At 42.5% G+C, this 13,028-nt stretch overlaps 2 protein-coding genes across 4 annotated transcripts; both read left to right on the top strand.

The window, feature by feature from the left end:
• The first annotated feature begins 3,068 nt into the window (after window positions 1-3,068).
• Window positions 3,069-8,004, top strand: capns1a (calpain, small subunit 1 a). 2 transcript variants are annotated; one of them, XM_079738302.1, is made up of 11 exons: window positions 3,069-3,133; window positions 4,271-4,317; window positions 4,461-4,497; window positions 4,719-4,811; window positions 4,970-5,027; window positions 5,463-5,527; window positions 5,800-5,868; window positions 6,251-6,329; window positions 6,555-6,671; window positions 6,800-6,858; window positions 6,981-8,004. In XM_079738302.1, the coding sequence occupies exons 2-11, from the start codon at window positions 4,271-4,273 to the stop codon at window positions 7,005-7,007; spliced, it is 651 nt and encodes a 216-aa protein (XP_079594428.1). In that variant the 5' UTR covers window positions 3,069-3,133; the 3' UTR covers window positions 7,008-8,004. The 2 variants fall into 2 exon arrangements, with proteins under 2 accessions (XP_079594428.1, XP_079594429.1); XM_079738303.1 differs by having other exon boundaries at window positions 5,800-5,872; window positions 6,255-6,329.
• A 1,577-nt stretch (window positions 8,005-9,581) lies between these two features.
• Window positions 9,582-13,028, top strand: LOC307077044 (uncharacterized protein). Of its 2 annotated transcripts, none has more exons than XM_079738299.1 (4): window positions 9,582-9,708; window positions 10,638-10,836; window positions 11,210-11,686; window positions 11,869-13,028. In XM_079738299.1, the coding sequence occupies exons 2-4, from the start codon at window positions 10,710-10,712 to the stop codon at window positions 12,282-12,284; spliced, it is 1,020 nt and encodes a 339-aa protein (XP_079594425.1). In that variant the 5' UTR covers window positions 9,582-9,708; window positions 10,638-10,709; the 3' UTR covers window positions 12,285-13,028. The 2 variants fall into 2 exon arrangements, with proteins under 2 accessions (XP_079594425.1, XP_079594426.1); XM_079738300.1 differs by having other exon boundaries at window positions 9,596-9,708; window positions 10,641-10,836.

The raw sequence follows: 13,028 nt of genomic DNA, 5'->3' as shown, positions 1-13,028 counted from the left end.
ATACATATTTTAATATATACTAACTGACTAATGTTTATTTCTTATAATAATGTGTAATATTGATTGTGACTACAAAGCATGTCACACACACACAAACACACACACCAGTCTTTGCTACACATCAGCATGAATGGAATAAGTTGCACTGTCCTCTCATAGACGCATTGCCAGCATTGCGGATGCAGAGTAGTTTATTAAGTTCCATACTAAGACATGCAACCAGGAAGAGATCCTTACTCAACCCGTAGCATTCGCAGGCTATCATTTGATACTCCTGTTAATATAGGCTATTTTTTGCTGCTTCACTCAGAGCTGTTGCAGTAAGAATATTCAACATTGGCTTTCTTTTCGGGGTGGTCCTTATTATAGTTACGAAATAAAAGACAAGGAAGAAAAAAAAAGGGCCTGATAACATTAATTATAGAGTCTTGCTGCTTTGGGTGAATGGCTTCCTAACTGCAGCGCTCCCCCATTCATTACACAGAGCCCATTATCTCTTTGCCTATTATCTGCGAATGTTTGTTCAATGTGCCATCCCAGAGTGACATTATAACTGGAATATTTCCATGGATCTCTTCAGCCTGTCTACTTTACTCCTCTCTATCTTGAATTGCAGTCTGAAAGGAATTGGCAGCGTTTAACACTTAGGGTACATTCGATTCCTACTGTGGGAGAAGGTAGCAATGGGCTTGAATGATAAAATTGCGTTGTCAAGGTAACAGGTTGTTCTGAAGACTGCAAATATGTCATATTGGGGATGCTCCTGCCAGACTTCGACCTGTAGCCTTGGTAACTAGGCACTACTTAGGCTCACCAATTTAGCCCCTATAGGGATATAGGCAGGTAAACCCACCAATTTGGTGTTTTGGAGGCATTAATAATACAAAAGCCTACAAAATCCTGCATTCATTTTTTTCTCACCTAATCAGTAGAAATAACACGGGATTGTTTCATAATTGAACGCTGACTATTTTTTGTATTTTTTTTACTCAAATAGTGGGTGTTTGCGTTGCCTTGTGGTGGTGGTGGTGGTGGTGGTGGTGGTGGTGGTGCAGTAGAGAGTGTTCTGGAAGCCACCGTTGAATGAGATGAAAAGGTGAAGACTGCTGGAGGATGAAGAGAGTCACTGAGGGAACCACTAAACATGGTTCCTGGTGTAACCATGGATACCTCTATTTCATGGATGGACTGATTTGAGCTGAAGTGGGATTTGAAGGGTAGATATCTTGTTTCTATAGAACCCCATCGCGCTCCTGTCAGTTGTTGTATGGGGTTTGTTTTTTTGGTCACCTCTTATTTAGTGGATAGGAAACCATAAACAGATCAGCGTATCAGTGTAGGTCTGTGATGACGGCTATTGTAGCATCTTTGGTATATGTCATGACGGTTGGATGGGATCCTGGTTGTACCATTCATCAATAAGGTGTACGTTGTGAGTGCCTCTGGGGTTAGCCAAGCTGGCTGCTGTGTTTAAAGAGAAATTAAACATTTGAGAGGAGAACAACACATGAAGAACAAAGATGATGCCCAAGATGAAATAACATAATTGCATTGTGGCTAAATGTTTATATTTTGATAGATTAAGGATTTTGATTTATTATCAATTAATCATTTAAGATTTCTGGGCACATAAGGAACACAATTGAATAAAAAACCCTTGCTTTAAGTGGGCGTGTGTATGTGTGCGAGTGCACACACGTTCACACACACAAACACACACACACACACACACACACACACACACACACACACACACACACACACTGCATCAGCAGCGGCCAAAATGTAACTCTCCCTTGAAAAAATAGTGTGCACGCACATATGGCATGTACTGTAGCATAACACCTACAAGCTTTACCCAATAGAATTTCGATTGCAAAATGGTTAAGGCCTGACTCAGCTACATTTTGACAATCCTTTATAATGTATTGCACCAAAAGTATATAATGAAAACATAACTTGATAATCCTATTTCACTGTCTACTTTGTTTCTACATTACACAAACATACACTTTATTCATCGCTTGTTACTATTAAAGAAAACTTAGCTATGTAAACGTGACTCATTATAATAATTATATAGAAATATATAAAAAGATACATTATATATGTTAGAAGATATACGTCAATGTTTATTTGGATAAAGATGAATCATCTATACATTATTTAAATAATCCTTAGTACAGTTCTATGGCATTGATGTTGTAGTCTGCATGTAAGCTTTATAAGGCTAGGGAAGATTTCTAATTCAAATCTTGCAGCTATAGAGGACCCCATCTGGCGGATTTAGTCGGCACCACATCACAAAATCTAGCCCTTTCTTCGGGATTCGTGATTGCAGAACATACAGGTATGTAGGAATTGGTGAGTTGAGTTAGCATCTAATATCTTATTTATATATACATATCTGTTATTTTCCTTTAAATGTTCGGATTCTTAAGATAGGCAGGGAGGCATGGCCTATTCCGTGGTTTTTATTTCTCTTAGGGTCCAAAGAAATTTATGGAAATTTTTTTGGAGCTATGTCTTGATAACTTTAGTAATAAACCACCTTTCACTATACACATGATGATCTTACTTGTTTTCGATGGTTTAAAATCCATCACGTACGTGAAGGTGGATCACGCATGTGGTTTCTGGACGCCTGGTGGTGTTTCATTCAAAGAATACGTGTTCGCATGTTGTTCTCATCGATGAAATATTCGCTGCTGGATTTAACGACTGTCTTTTTGATAGAAGAGGCGGTTTTGTGGCTGGTTTGCATCTACGATTTACATTACCATCCAGAAGATGGCGGTAATATGCCATGTTGGTGTATGCATCGCACCAAGGGGTAAGTTTTTGAACATGTTGCAGTACTGAATCGCAATAACTGAATATATTCGGACTTCACTGACCAGACACCGAAACTTATTTAAGGTTAAAGGTCATAAAGATTGAACCATCGACCATATAAAAAGACAGTATATACAGGTTGAACGCGTTGTTTGTTAGAGATTAGAGGGAGTCGTCCTGTGAGAGTTGCGTCTCCTTTGAGTGGGGCGTGTCACCGGAAGTGCGTGCCAGCTGTGGTATTCAGAGCCAGTTGCCGTTTTACATTCGTCGTCGACTCTGCGAAGTGCTTTGCGTTAAGGTCAGTATACTCGACCTAAACGATGGCTCTCATGTTTCACTACTAATGCACTACTTTAGCATACGTATTGATAAGAGGTACATTGCAGAACAACGGTGGTTCGATCACAACGTTGTCGTTGATTGTATACCTTGCGCAACTAGACAGCCTGTCTGGCTGTGCTGTGAGCTTCCTGGCTAAATTATTGGTATGAGGCGTTTTAAAAAAAGCTTGATCTATCCATGGTTAACAGCCAGCCCGTACTTTTGTCAGATAAACGGACCAGATTAAATTAAACCTAGGATTGACTAGAAGTATTAATTAATCCATAAATGAAGTTCACTGTAGCTTTTACAAGCATGCGGATGTTTGTTCGCGTGTTAACTTTCAGGGAACGGAACTGATTTTTATGATGCGTATAGGCCTTAAAAATAAGGGAAACTTGGCGCTTCTCCATCTATTGATATGCATTCATTATACCTCTTGGAGCCGGATCGACATTTGTTCACATAAAAACACTGTTCGCTTAATCTTCTGTCAGACCCACGTGACTAAGGCTTAAACACAGATCTCTGCACACAGCAATGATTAAAACATTTCCACTTATATTTTCCGGGAAACTACTGTTGGGTGTATCCAAAGGGTGTGTTTTGAAAGCGTTGACTGCAGTGAACTTAAGCAAACGTTGTAACAATGTGATGGTCCATGATATGTTTCCTATCACTCTATAAGATAACATTTTAAAGGTCCCATGACATGCCACCAGGTGTGGGCTGATTAGCCATTACAAGCCGTTTTGGAAATCTGTCCATTATGACATCACAGGTGGGCTGTCCACCTAGATGTGGGATGGATAGATGAGCAACGTTTGCTACAGTCCACTGGGTAGGCTGGCACATTGATCTATCCAGATTTCCAAAACGGCTTGTAACGGCTAATCAGCCCACACCTGGTGGCATGCCATGGGACCTTTAAAGGTTTATGGATAACATAGTTTTGGCAATCTGTTGACCTCCTGTCTTTCCCAACCACCAGAGCTACTGGCTTGGATCACAGAACAAGTTTGCTAGACTGATAATTATGTTGATTGAAACGTGATTCATCTTGCAGCATTAAGTTGTTGCTTAATTTATGTTATTGTGCTCTGCATTGTTGAAGATGTCTTTAGCCAGAAGACTTATCGGTGGCTTCCTGGATATTGTGAGGTAAGCTTCTGTCTGTTATACTTTTATATTATAAAACCACATGTGGGGTACATTACTCATCATTTAGATGTGATACAGAGATTACAACTGCATTTCTGCTGAATGTAGACAATGACACATTTTCACCCTCTTTGCCCTTATAGCAACATCGATCCAGCCCAGTTTGTTCCCTCTGACCCTGTAAGTTGCAACCATATACACCAACGTTGCTAAGTATGCTACAAATAAGATGACCATCAGTTTACTACAATGCTGTGACCCCCTCATTTATGTCTGGGTATTATTAAAGCATAACTCATATTATCTTACAGCAACTTTACACAAGAAAGCTATTTATATTATCAGCCATCTCTCTGCGGTACTGAACGCTCACTGTTTAATGGCGTGTGTGCTCCCATCAGCCCCCACCACGCAGGCCGTTGGCGTACGCAGAGCACAATGAGTCTGAAGAGGATGCCAGGTTCCGCAGAGTCTTCAAGCAGCTCGCTGGAGACGTGAGCATTACCTGAAATGTCACATGCATTTTCTTTATTTTTAAATCAGTTGAGCTAAGTGACAGCTAAATGACACGTGAGATTCTACAGGGTGGGCTGGTGTAAACCCCCTCAAACAAGCCTGTTTGAACATTGACGTGAGCACTCTCTCCATGTAGGACATGGAGGTGAGCCCCAAGGAACTGATGGACATCCTGAACAAGATCATCGCTAAACGTAAGGGCCCTAGGACGCTAGAGTTTGATCTTTCTTCAAAGCTGCTATAGGTAAGATTTGAGATTTGATTTTCAAACTCTTCCTCCCAAGAGGATAACAGCCACCCCCTCCGTCTCACCCTTCATATTTTTCTCCGCCATTGAGAGGTTCTTGTTTCTCGAGCTCTGAGGGGTGAGATATGAGCAGGGAGTGGTCAGAAACCTGACTCACACAGAGGCAGGTGCAGCAAACTCCAAACAGATATTATCACAACGCATATCTATCACTAATGGCTGATGGAAGGCCATGCCCTTTCCAACAAATAACACTCAAATAATAACAAAAAAATAGTACCTACAGCATATTCTATCACTGGTTTCTTACGAACGGATTGCTGTTGAAGTTCACAGAAGAGCCCACATTGATGTCGGCCTTGGTTTGGGCTTTTAATTTCAGATGCCGCCCTGAAGACGGATGGCTTCAGCATCGAGTCCTGCCGGAGCATGGTTGCCGTCATGGATGTATCTTTCTCCGCTGGCTTCATGTGCCATGATTAACGTGCCAACTGTCGTGTTAGACACCAAACAAATGTCTTTTTCAACTACTGTTTATTGATAACAGCAAATGACTCACTCATGCACATAATACAGTACTTAAGGTGAGATTGACAAAATTTTGAATACAGCTTGTTTAAACTGGATTGTCGCTGTGTAGAATCTCACTGTCATGTGTGAGGTTTTAAGTACACATGGTAGGGAAAGTGCTCTTTATTTTCCTTAACATTTCTATGTAGAGCGACAGCACCGGAAAACTTGGATTCCATGAGTTTAAATACCTCTGGAACAACATCAAGAAATGGCAGGCAAGTGTCATGTCTTCGGCACGTTTCTCAGTAGTGATTGTGCCCATCAGGTTGCCTTACTGAGTGGTACCTTTTGACTATGTACACCAGGGGTGTCAAACATACGGCCCGTGGGCCGGATCCGTATGTTTGACACCCCATTACGCAGTTATTTTCTGGTTTGGTTGGCTTATACTGCACTGAGAGGAGCATCACGAGGTGTAAAATAGTTTTGACATATATGTAAAATATATATTGGAACCTTGGGGTCATCAAATAATGTTGTACCTTAAATTCCAGTTTGATTAGAAACTTAGTCAGAGGGGAAATAAGAGGAGCTGTAATGTTGTAGTCAATTAGACGTATTTTCATTTAGGAATGGGAATAACTTCTCTACTTTTAGGGAGTGTACCTGAACTTTGACCGGGATGGCTCTGGGGTCATCAGTGCAGAGGAGCTCCCTGGAGCTTTCACCGCCGCAGGTAAAACAAAAATAATCCTCTCATTATGCAAATAGTTGACACCTCTTGGTTATTGAAATGCACTGTGCATTTCTGTGAATGATCCCATTGATATAACTCTTCTCCGCTTTGAATACATGCCGAGTGCCTTGACTCAAAAATGCCATGCAGTCCGGACAAGTCCATTTGCCAGGCAAAACAGGCCACTGGCAGTCACCGGCCTTACCCACTGTGCCTGTTGTGCAGGGTTCCCCCTCAACGATCAGTTGTGTCAGATGATAGTCCGCAGATACAGTGATGAAAGCGGAAACCTGGACTTTGATAACTACATTGGATGCCTCGTCAGGCTGGATGCCATGTGTCGTAAGTGGTTTGAAGCCCAACCTCATTATTCATTTAAAACCTGGTGTATTTTTGTTACAAAGAAGAGTTAAAGAGATTTCCTTTGGAAACATGATTATTCTGTCATTTCTTCTACCGTTTCAATTCAGGTGCCTTCAAAACCCTGGATAAAGATAACAATGGGACCATCAAGGTCAACATAAAAGAGGTAATTTAAATCGAAAAGGTCCTCAGACATTCAAATTGTTTAACTTAAAAGGTGTTTAAGTTCATAGTGAAGAAATGTCAAGTGGCTATCTTTTTAATGTGTTTTTCATCTTGTCGTTTCAGTGGCTCCAGTTGACCATGTACTCTTGAATGGGGAGAATTTTGCAATGGCCTACGACGGGGAACAACTTTATGTATGCGGCGATGCCGTACATATTTTCCCTTTGCAGCGATTAACTGTTTATGAACCAATATGTGTGCAGGTTTTATTTGAATGTGGAAAACGTATAGATGAATATCTTTTATACACGTCGTACTGCTCTGGTATTTGGGAGAAAAACTATAGGTGTCAGCAATAATTTAAGAAAACCTAGAATTCGCACCAACCTTGTCCATTCAAAACACAAAACCGAAAAGGGTGACTTCAGTGTAAACCTGCACCCATAATGGTATCAGAAACTGACAAAATGATTCCCCCCTCAATCATATAGCATGGATATCTGGTACGCCATGCATGATTGGGGCTTTATTTGATAGTTTATAGCATCGCACAGGCTTTTTTTTTCATATATTGCGAGGTGGTGTGTATTTTTCTAGGGAATAAAGAGGGTTAGCCATACTAACACGTTTGCACTGACACAAGGAGGACCCCCACTGATATTGGAACACAATATATGGCAACCAGAACGCTTCTTCAAAACCAATGTATTATTTTTGGAATTATTCTTATGAACTAATATTGGTTCTTAAACCATAGTAAACACCAACAATGACTGAGTAGTGAGCAACCAGTACAAATATTGAGTGTTTTCTGTTAGCAATGGTTTGGTTGGCAAAGTTGATATTGTACCATCTGTTAAGCTTTTATACTTTTTTGTTTGTTATGGATTTGGTGCATGGCCACAGGATTTGCCATGTATGTAGCTTGTTAGGTTTTGCAGTGTTTTTTTGAATGCCTACACAAAGTTGTAACAGCACAACATTAGAACTTAGGATATCACAACAAATGACCATGCCAATGCTGCATGCAGCGGAGAGGAGGGATGCCATTTAAAAATACACGTTCTTTGCCAAATTCACTGAACTGTTACCAAAATGTCTAATACTAATTTGTGCCATATTGGAAATAAAACACATTATTACATTAGTGTGCGTCCTTCATTCAAGAAATAATCATTCTTGTTTTGGTATTATAATTTGTGAAAATTACCTTTGGAATGTACATCTTACACTTTGATTTGTAGCTTTAGATATTTTATTACATCTTATGCTTATAACATCCCTCTGTTTAATGTATGCCATGAAGCTATTCTGTTAAACCTACTTAGTATAGATCTTGTATTGCATGGAGACCGTAGAAAGCCATGTTCTGAAGCTTGTTATCCCAGGACATATACTGTATATATGTGTATGTGTTCAACGTTATAAGCTGGGAGGGCCTCGATCTCTTTCAGAGATTGTGTTCAGTATAGGCACGGGCCAGCTTCTAGGGAGGATTATTTTTGTTTTGGTTGATGTATGAGGTAATACGGGTCAGTTTTCTGTCAAACTATTACAAGGGGTATACTTGGTTGTCGATGGACGCACTCGAGAAAGTGTTTGTAGGAGTTTCACAGCCTGCTATCTGGGTAGGTGACTACAATGAGAATGCCCCTTGTTGGGTAGCTCTAGATTGGAGGGTGTTGGTAAGACTTTGGGTGGAATTATGGGAAGGCTTTGGCTGGTGTGTGTAAATAGTGGTCGTGCCTCAGCTTTCCGGCAGCCTGTCATGTCCTGATTGGAAATGGGCGTCGGCTGCAGTGGCTTGTAAGAATGAGTGGGCTGTGTTGGGGGTATATACTGCGGACAGGGATCATTTCCCCATACTCTGTAGGTGGGGAGGAAACATCCTGTGTGAGACTACTCGTAGGGAACGACCATTTGTTTTGAGGCAAATTGTTATACATTTGGGTGTAACATAGAGGGCCTGTAAGCCTGCAAGAGATGAATTGGTGGAGGCGTTCCTCCACTATCTCCTCACTATCTTACCCTCAGAGACATGTTGGGGAGCTTACTGTGAGACCTTTGGGAGGAGCACATCTGTCGCTGAGGTGTGTGGGCGTGTGTGAGGGGGTTATGATTTCTTTAGATTCTGCAGCGTCACAGGCGATCGGACGGCTGACCTGATGTTTTGGCTGTGCTTTTACATCATGTGGGTCATGTAGTTCATGTTCTTCACTGAGATGAAGGGAAGTATTGGGAAGGCATTTCTATTCAATCCAACAGACTGTTAGGAGAAGGGTTACGCCAAGTGCGGTGTAAAGGAGGGCGGCCAGAATGAGGTTGTGGTTTTGGAGCAGGTAAGCTGGGTGCTGCTGGGTAAGCAATCTAGATGGGTTATGTGCTGAGTGTGGGATGCTTGAAAGGGTGCTCCATGTATGTATGCATTGCAACAGATAAATGGTGAGTTAAGGCTTTAGATTTAGAATCCTACACACTACAGGACTGATGACTGAAACCGGGTGTGATTTTGTTTTATTTTTCTTTTAATATTTCTATTTGGATTTTCTTCAGTTAGTGAATTTCCATAGTTCAAACTTCCTAAAATGTGGATGGCAGTAGAACGGAAGTAGACTCTTGCACCGAGCGAGTGCGCTTGAAGGCTGCCTTTCAGATCCAAAAAAAAGAGGGAGAGTGCGCAGAAGACAACTACGCAGGTTTGTGCGCAGTTTGGAAGTGCGCAGAAGAGCAGATTTGGACATGCTTGGTTAGGGACATTCGCGGTGTCTCTAAAAAGTAAAAGCATATATTTTCGTTTATTTTATAATAATCACTTTTACGGACAGAAGCACATGCTAACGTTTTTCCCCAGGTAAACCATTATTATTCATGTTCCATTCAGAACCCGATTTAATTTGTGTTATCCTAGTTTTCAACCATAATAATGTTAGCCATGTTAGCTAACGACACGGAGCTCAGACTACAGAGTCGGTAGTTATTAATGAATTGTTTATGTTTTAATGTAACGGCATTGTAACGCAATCAACACAAATATTGGGTTTTAGTTGGTGTAGGTTCAACACTTTTAATAACATTGCTAGAACTTAAATGTGGCTTAGCTTGTTGAAGGAGTGTCCAGCTAGCCTGGGATCTATCTGAGCTGGGAAAACCTATTTTTCCACACAAATAGCCTCCTCTCTATCCACTTTGACCCCCAATAACGCAAACGTGTGTGTATGACAGCATGTCTTTGCCCTTTGTAAATGCACAACCAACAATTTTGGTTGAGGGCTATAGTATTTATCTTACTTGGCCAGCGAGTTGGGATGGAATAGTGATTGTCGGAACTACAATCATGTACGATACAAAAAATGTTCAATGCAGGTTTGACCTACATGTTCATGTTTTGCATATTTACAATACAAATTAGAATCGATATTGTATACTGACAGATAAATTACTTTACGCCTTAAAATCGCATGATGATACAGTAGGGGGTAATAGCTCATGAATCGCTTTTACAGTAAATCGGAGGAGGCATAAAGAGAAAAGAAAAACTACTTCTTTGAGAACATATCTGTTGGAATGCAACAGACTGGAATCACTGATCACACTCCAACCTCTGCACTAGCGCCCATCAGCTCTGTGCACACACATCAACATAGTGCACCCCACACACACCTGAGTGCTACCACTGGAAAATATCATAGGGGAATCACTGACGTCTGAAGTCTTAAGAATGAAGCAGTCAGCAGCACAACATCTCACTCATTTTCTTGGCCTATGATTTACATTTTTCAGTAGCCTGCTTCCACAGGCCTCACGTGGAGGTACAGGCGAAAGAACACATTCCTGATCAACACAGCCTGAAGGATGGCTTCAAAGATCTACTACACCAAAGAGGGTGGTGTACGCTTCAAGAAAAGGAAAGCACGGTTCAGTTTCAGTGAAGTACACATCATGTTGGATGAAGTGAAAAAACATCACCGTATACTTGTTGGTAAGTAAGAGCAGTTCATTTGTTTTTGCTAACTTTTGTAGTTTTGATTTGGTTAGTCTTTGGCTTTTCATGAAAAGCTTCTGAAGTTGTGCTATTTATATTTTCTTCCTTGAAAATGAAATGGTGCTGCAGGGTTTTTGATTGAATAACTAACCCCTCTTTTAATCTTTCTATTTGAATTTTCTTTAGTTAGATCATTTCCATAGTTCAAACCTCCTAAATTGTGGGGGGCAGCAATATGCTTGAAGGCTTTCTAGGCTGCCTTTTAAGACCCTAAGTACTAACACTTAATTGAGCCAGAGAAGGTATATAGAACCTAAAGTTAATGATCCAATGAGTTGATCCGTTTTAACTGTTGCTTGTGTTTCGGCAGGGAGACGTAATCACAGCGTGCACAGCAACCTGAGGAAGCGCACGTGGGCTACAGTAACCGCCGCCGTCAATGAGATCGGCGAGTGCCAGCGCGAGGTCATCGAGGTGGTCAAGAAGTGGTCGGACCTCAAGTGCGACACCCGCAGGAAGCTGATGGCCATGCGCACCTCGAGCCCGGGCAACCAAAGCCTCGGCTTCCGCAGGACCCGGGACCTGAGCGCCACGGAGCAGATTGTGCACCAGATCCTACAGATGGACAACAAGAGCCCGGAAAAGGGAAGCCTGGAGGAACACAGTCCAGTGGGTGAGGAGGGGCTGGACGAGCTGGATGATCGGGGGGAGTCTTCTCTCATGGGGGACGAGGACTGGAACCCAGCTGGGACTCCCCCTGACTTAGACATGCGGCCGCCTGTTGCCTCGTACTTGCTGGACACGCGTGCCATCCGGAACCTTCAAGAAGATCCATCGGTCGCCGCATGTAAGTGCTTCTTTGGTTCTTCATTCAGATGTTTTCCGTCACACTCTATGGACAGACATTTAGCATTTTAGTAAAAAGTCCTCATCTTAAATGTAAAGCAAAGCGAGTCTTTTAATTGCTCTCAGTGGGGTGTACGGCTCCTCACCTCAGTCAATCTCCCTCCTTCTCCCGCCTCGTCTCAGACCCGAAAGCGCCGTCGCCGGACCACTTCCGCCGTCCGCCCCCGCCGCACGCCACGTCGGCCCCCCTCTCCTCCTCCTTCTCAGCGGCGGTGGCGCCGTCGCCCTCGGCGCCCTCCTCTACCTTCTCGGCCGTCCTGCCCGAGACGCCGGCCCCCCCGCTGGACGCGCAGGGCTCCATGCTGCAGAGCGCGGCGCTCAGCCTGCAGGAGCAGCACGCCGCCAACGTGCTGCTGGAGACGGTGTCGCGCTCCTTGGAGCTGCTGGCCGAGTCGCTGCAGCAGCTGGCCGAGAGCCAGCACTCGTTTGTGCGGCAGTCCCTGCAGCTGCAGCGCGAGACGGTGGACGTGCTGCGGAACTTTGCGGGCGGCGCCGTCGCCCTCATGCACGACAAACTCAACGGGAAGCCGCCTCTGTAGCGGACGCCGGGAGGGGGGGGTGGGCGTTAAGGAACGACAAAAGTGCCACGCGGCTAGTGTTTTTGATTTGCGGTGGTTGGACCCAAATAGTCTGGTACTCGAGGCCACAAACGCAGACGTCAAAACCCAATGATGACTTAGTGGAATCACCTAACCGTACCGTTTATACTGCTTCCAGAACCATGGGATGAACTTTGAATGAATGTCCACTAGTGTTGAGTTTCCAACCTGTGGAATAATAATAGAGGAGTAACTGTGTCTCTCACTGCTAGCTATGTTTCCCCAGACATTAATATTTGTAGGGATACGGATTAGGTGTATTTTTTAATGCAATCTGTCAATGTGAGCAAAGATTGTTTGCTATGTCGAGTGTTGGGATTTTTTTACACTTTATATACATTCTTTCTGACTGTGACCATTATATGGTCAGTATTTTTGTGCCAGGCAAATTTACGTGTGCATTTCTAAGCAAGGCAGGATTTTTATGTACTTTAAGGTGAGGGATTTTTAATGATTCAAAACAATGCTATACCTAAAGTGGAAGGTCAATAATAATAAGGTCAAAAGGATATGAGGAACTATATCATATTTACAGATGATTAAACACTGAAGTCCATTGTTTCAATACAGTTTTGAAGTTCTTCACATTAAGTTCTTTGACTTTTACACTTTCATTGTTTATTCATTTTAATAAGCTATTGATTTGAAGTTCCTTGCAAACAATAAAATCCTGATAGACCTCAA

Source organism: Pollachius pollachius (genome assembly GCF_949987615.1).
Source record: "Pollachius pollachius genome assembly, chromosome: 6".
In the NCBI taxonomy this organism is placed as follows: domain Eukaryota; kingdom Metazoa; phylum Chordata; class Actinopteri; order Gadiformes; family Gadidae; genus Pollachius; species Pollachius pollachius.
Note: the sequence above shows the minus strand (reverse complement) of the source record. Positions and strands in the feature narration are given on the sequence as shown.

Excerpts from the sequence above, each read along its gene's own strand:
- LOC307077044 (XM_079738299.1), top strand. The coding sequence starts at position 10,710 with ATGGCTTCAAAGATCTACTACACCAAAGAGGGTGGTGTACGCTTCAAG. Across the intron at positions 10,837-11,209 it reads ACATCACCGTATACTTGTTG|GGAGACGTAATCACAGCGTG; the intron begins GTAAGTAAGAGC and ends GTGTTTCGGCAG. Across the intron at positions 11,687-11,868 it reads AGATCCATCGGTCGCCGCAT|ACCCGAAAGCGCCGTCGCCG; the intron begins GTAAGTGCTTCT and ends GCCTCGTCTCAG.
- capns1a (XM_079738302.1), top strand. The coding sequence starts at position 4,271 with ATGTCTTTAGCCAGAAGACTTATCGGTGGCTTCCTGGATATTGTGAG. Across the intron at positions 6,330-6,554 it reads TGGAGCTTTCACCGCCGCAG|GGTTCCCCCTCAACGATCAG; the intron begins GTAAAACAAAAA and ends CCTGTTGTGCAG. Across the intron at positions 6,859-6,980 it reads TCAAGGTCAACATAAAAGAG|TGGCTCCAGTTGACCATGTA; the intron begins GTAATTTAAATC and ends TTGTCGTTTCAG.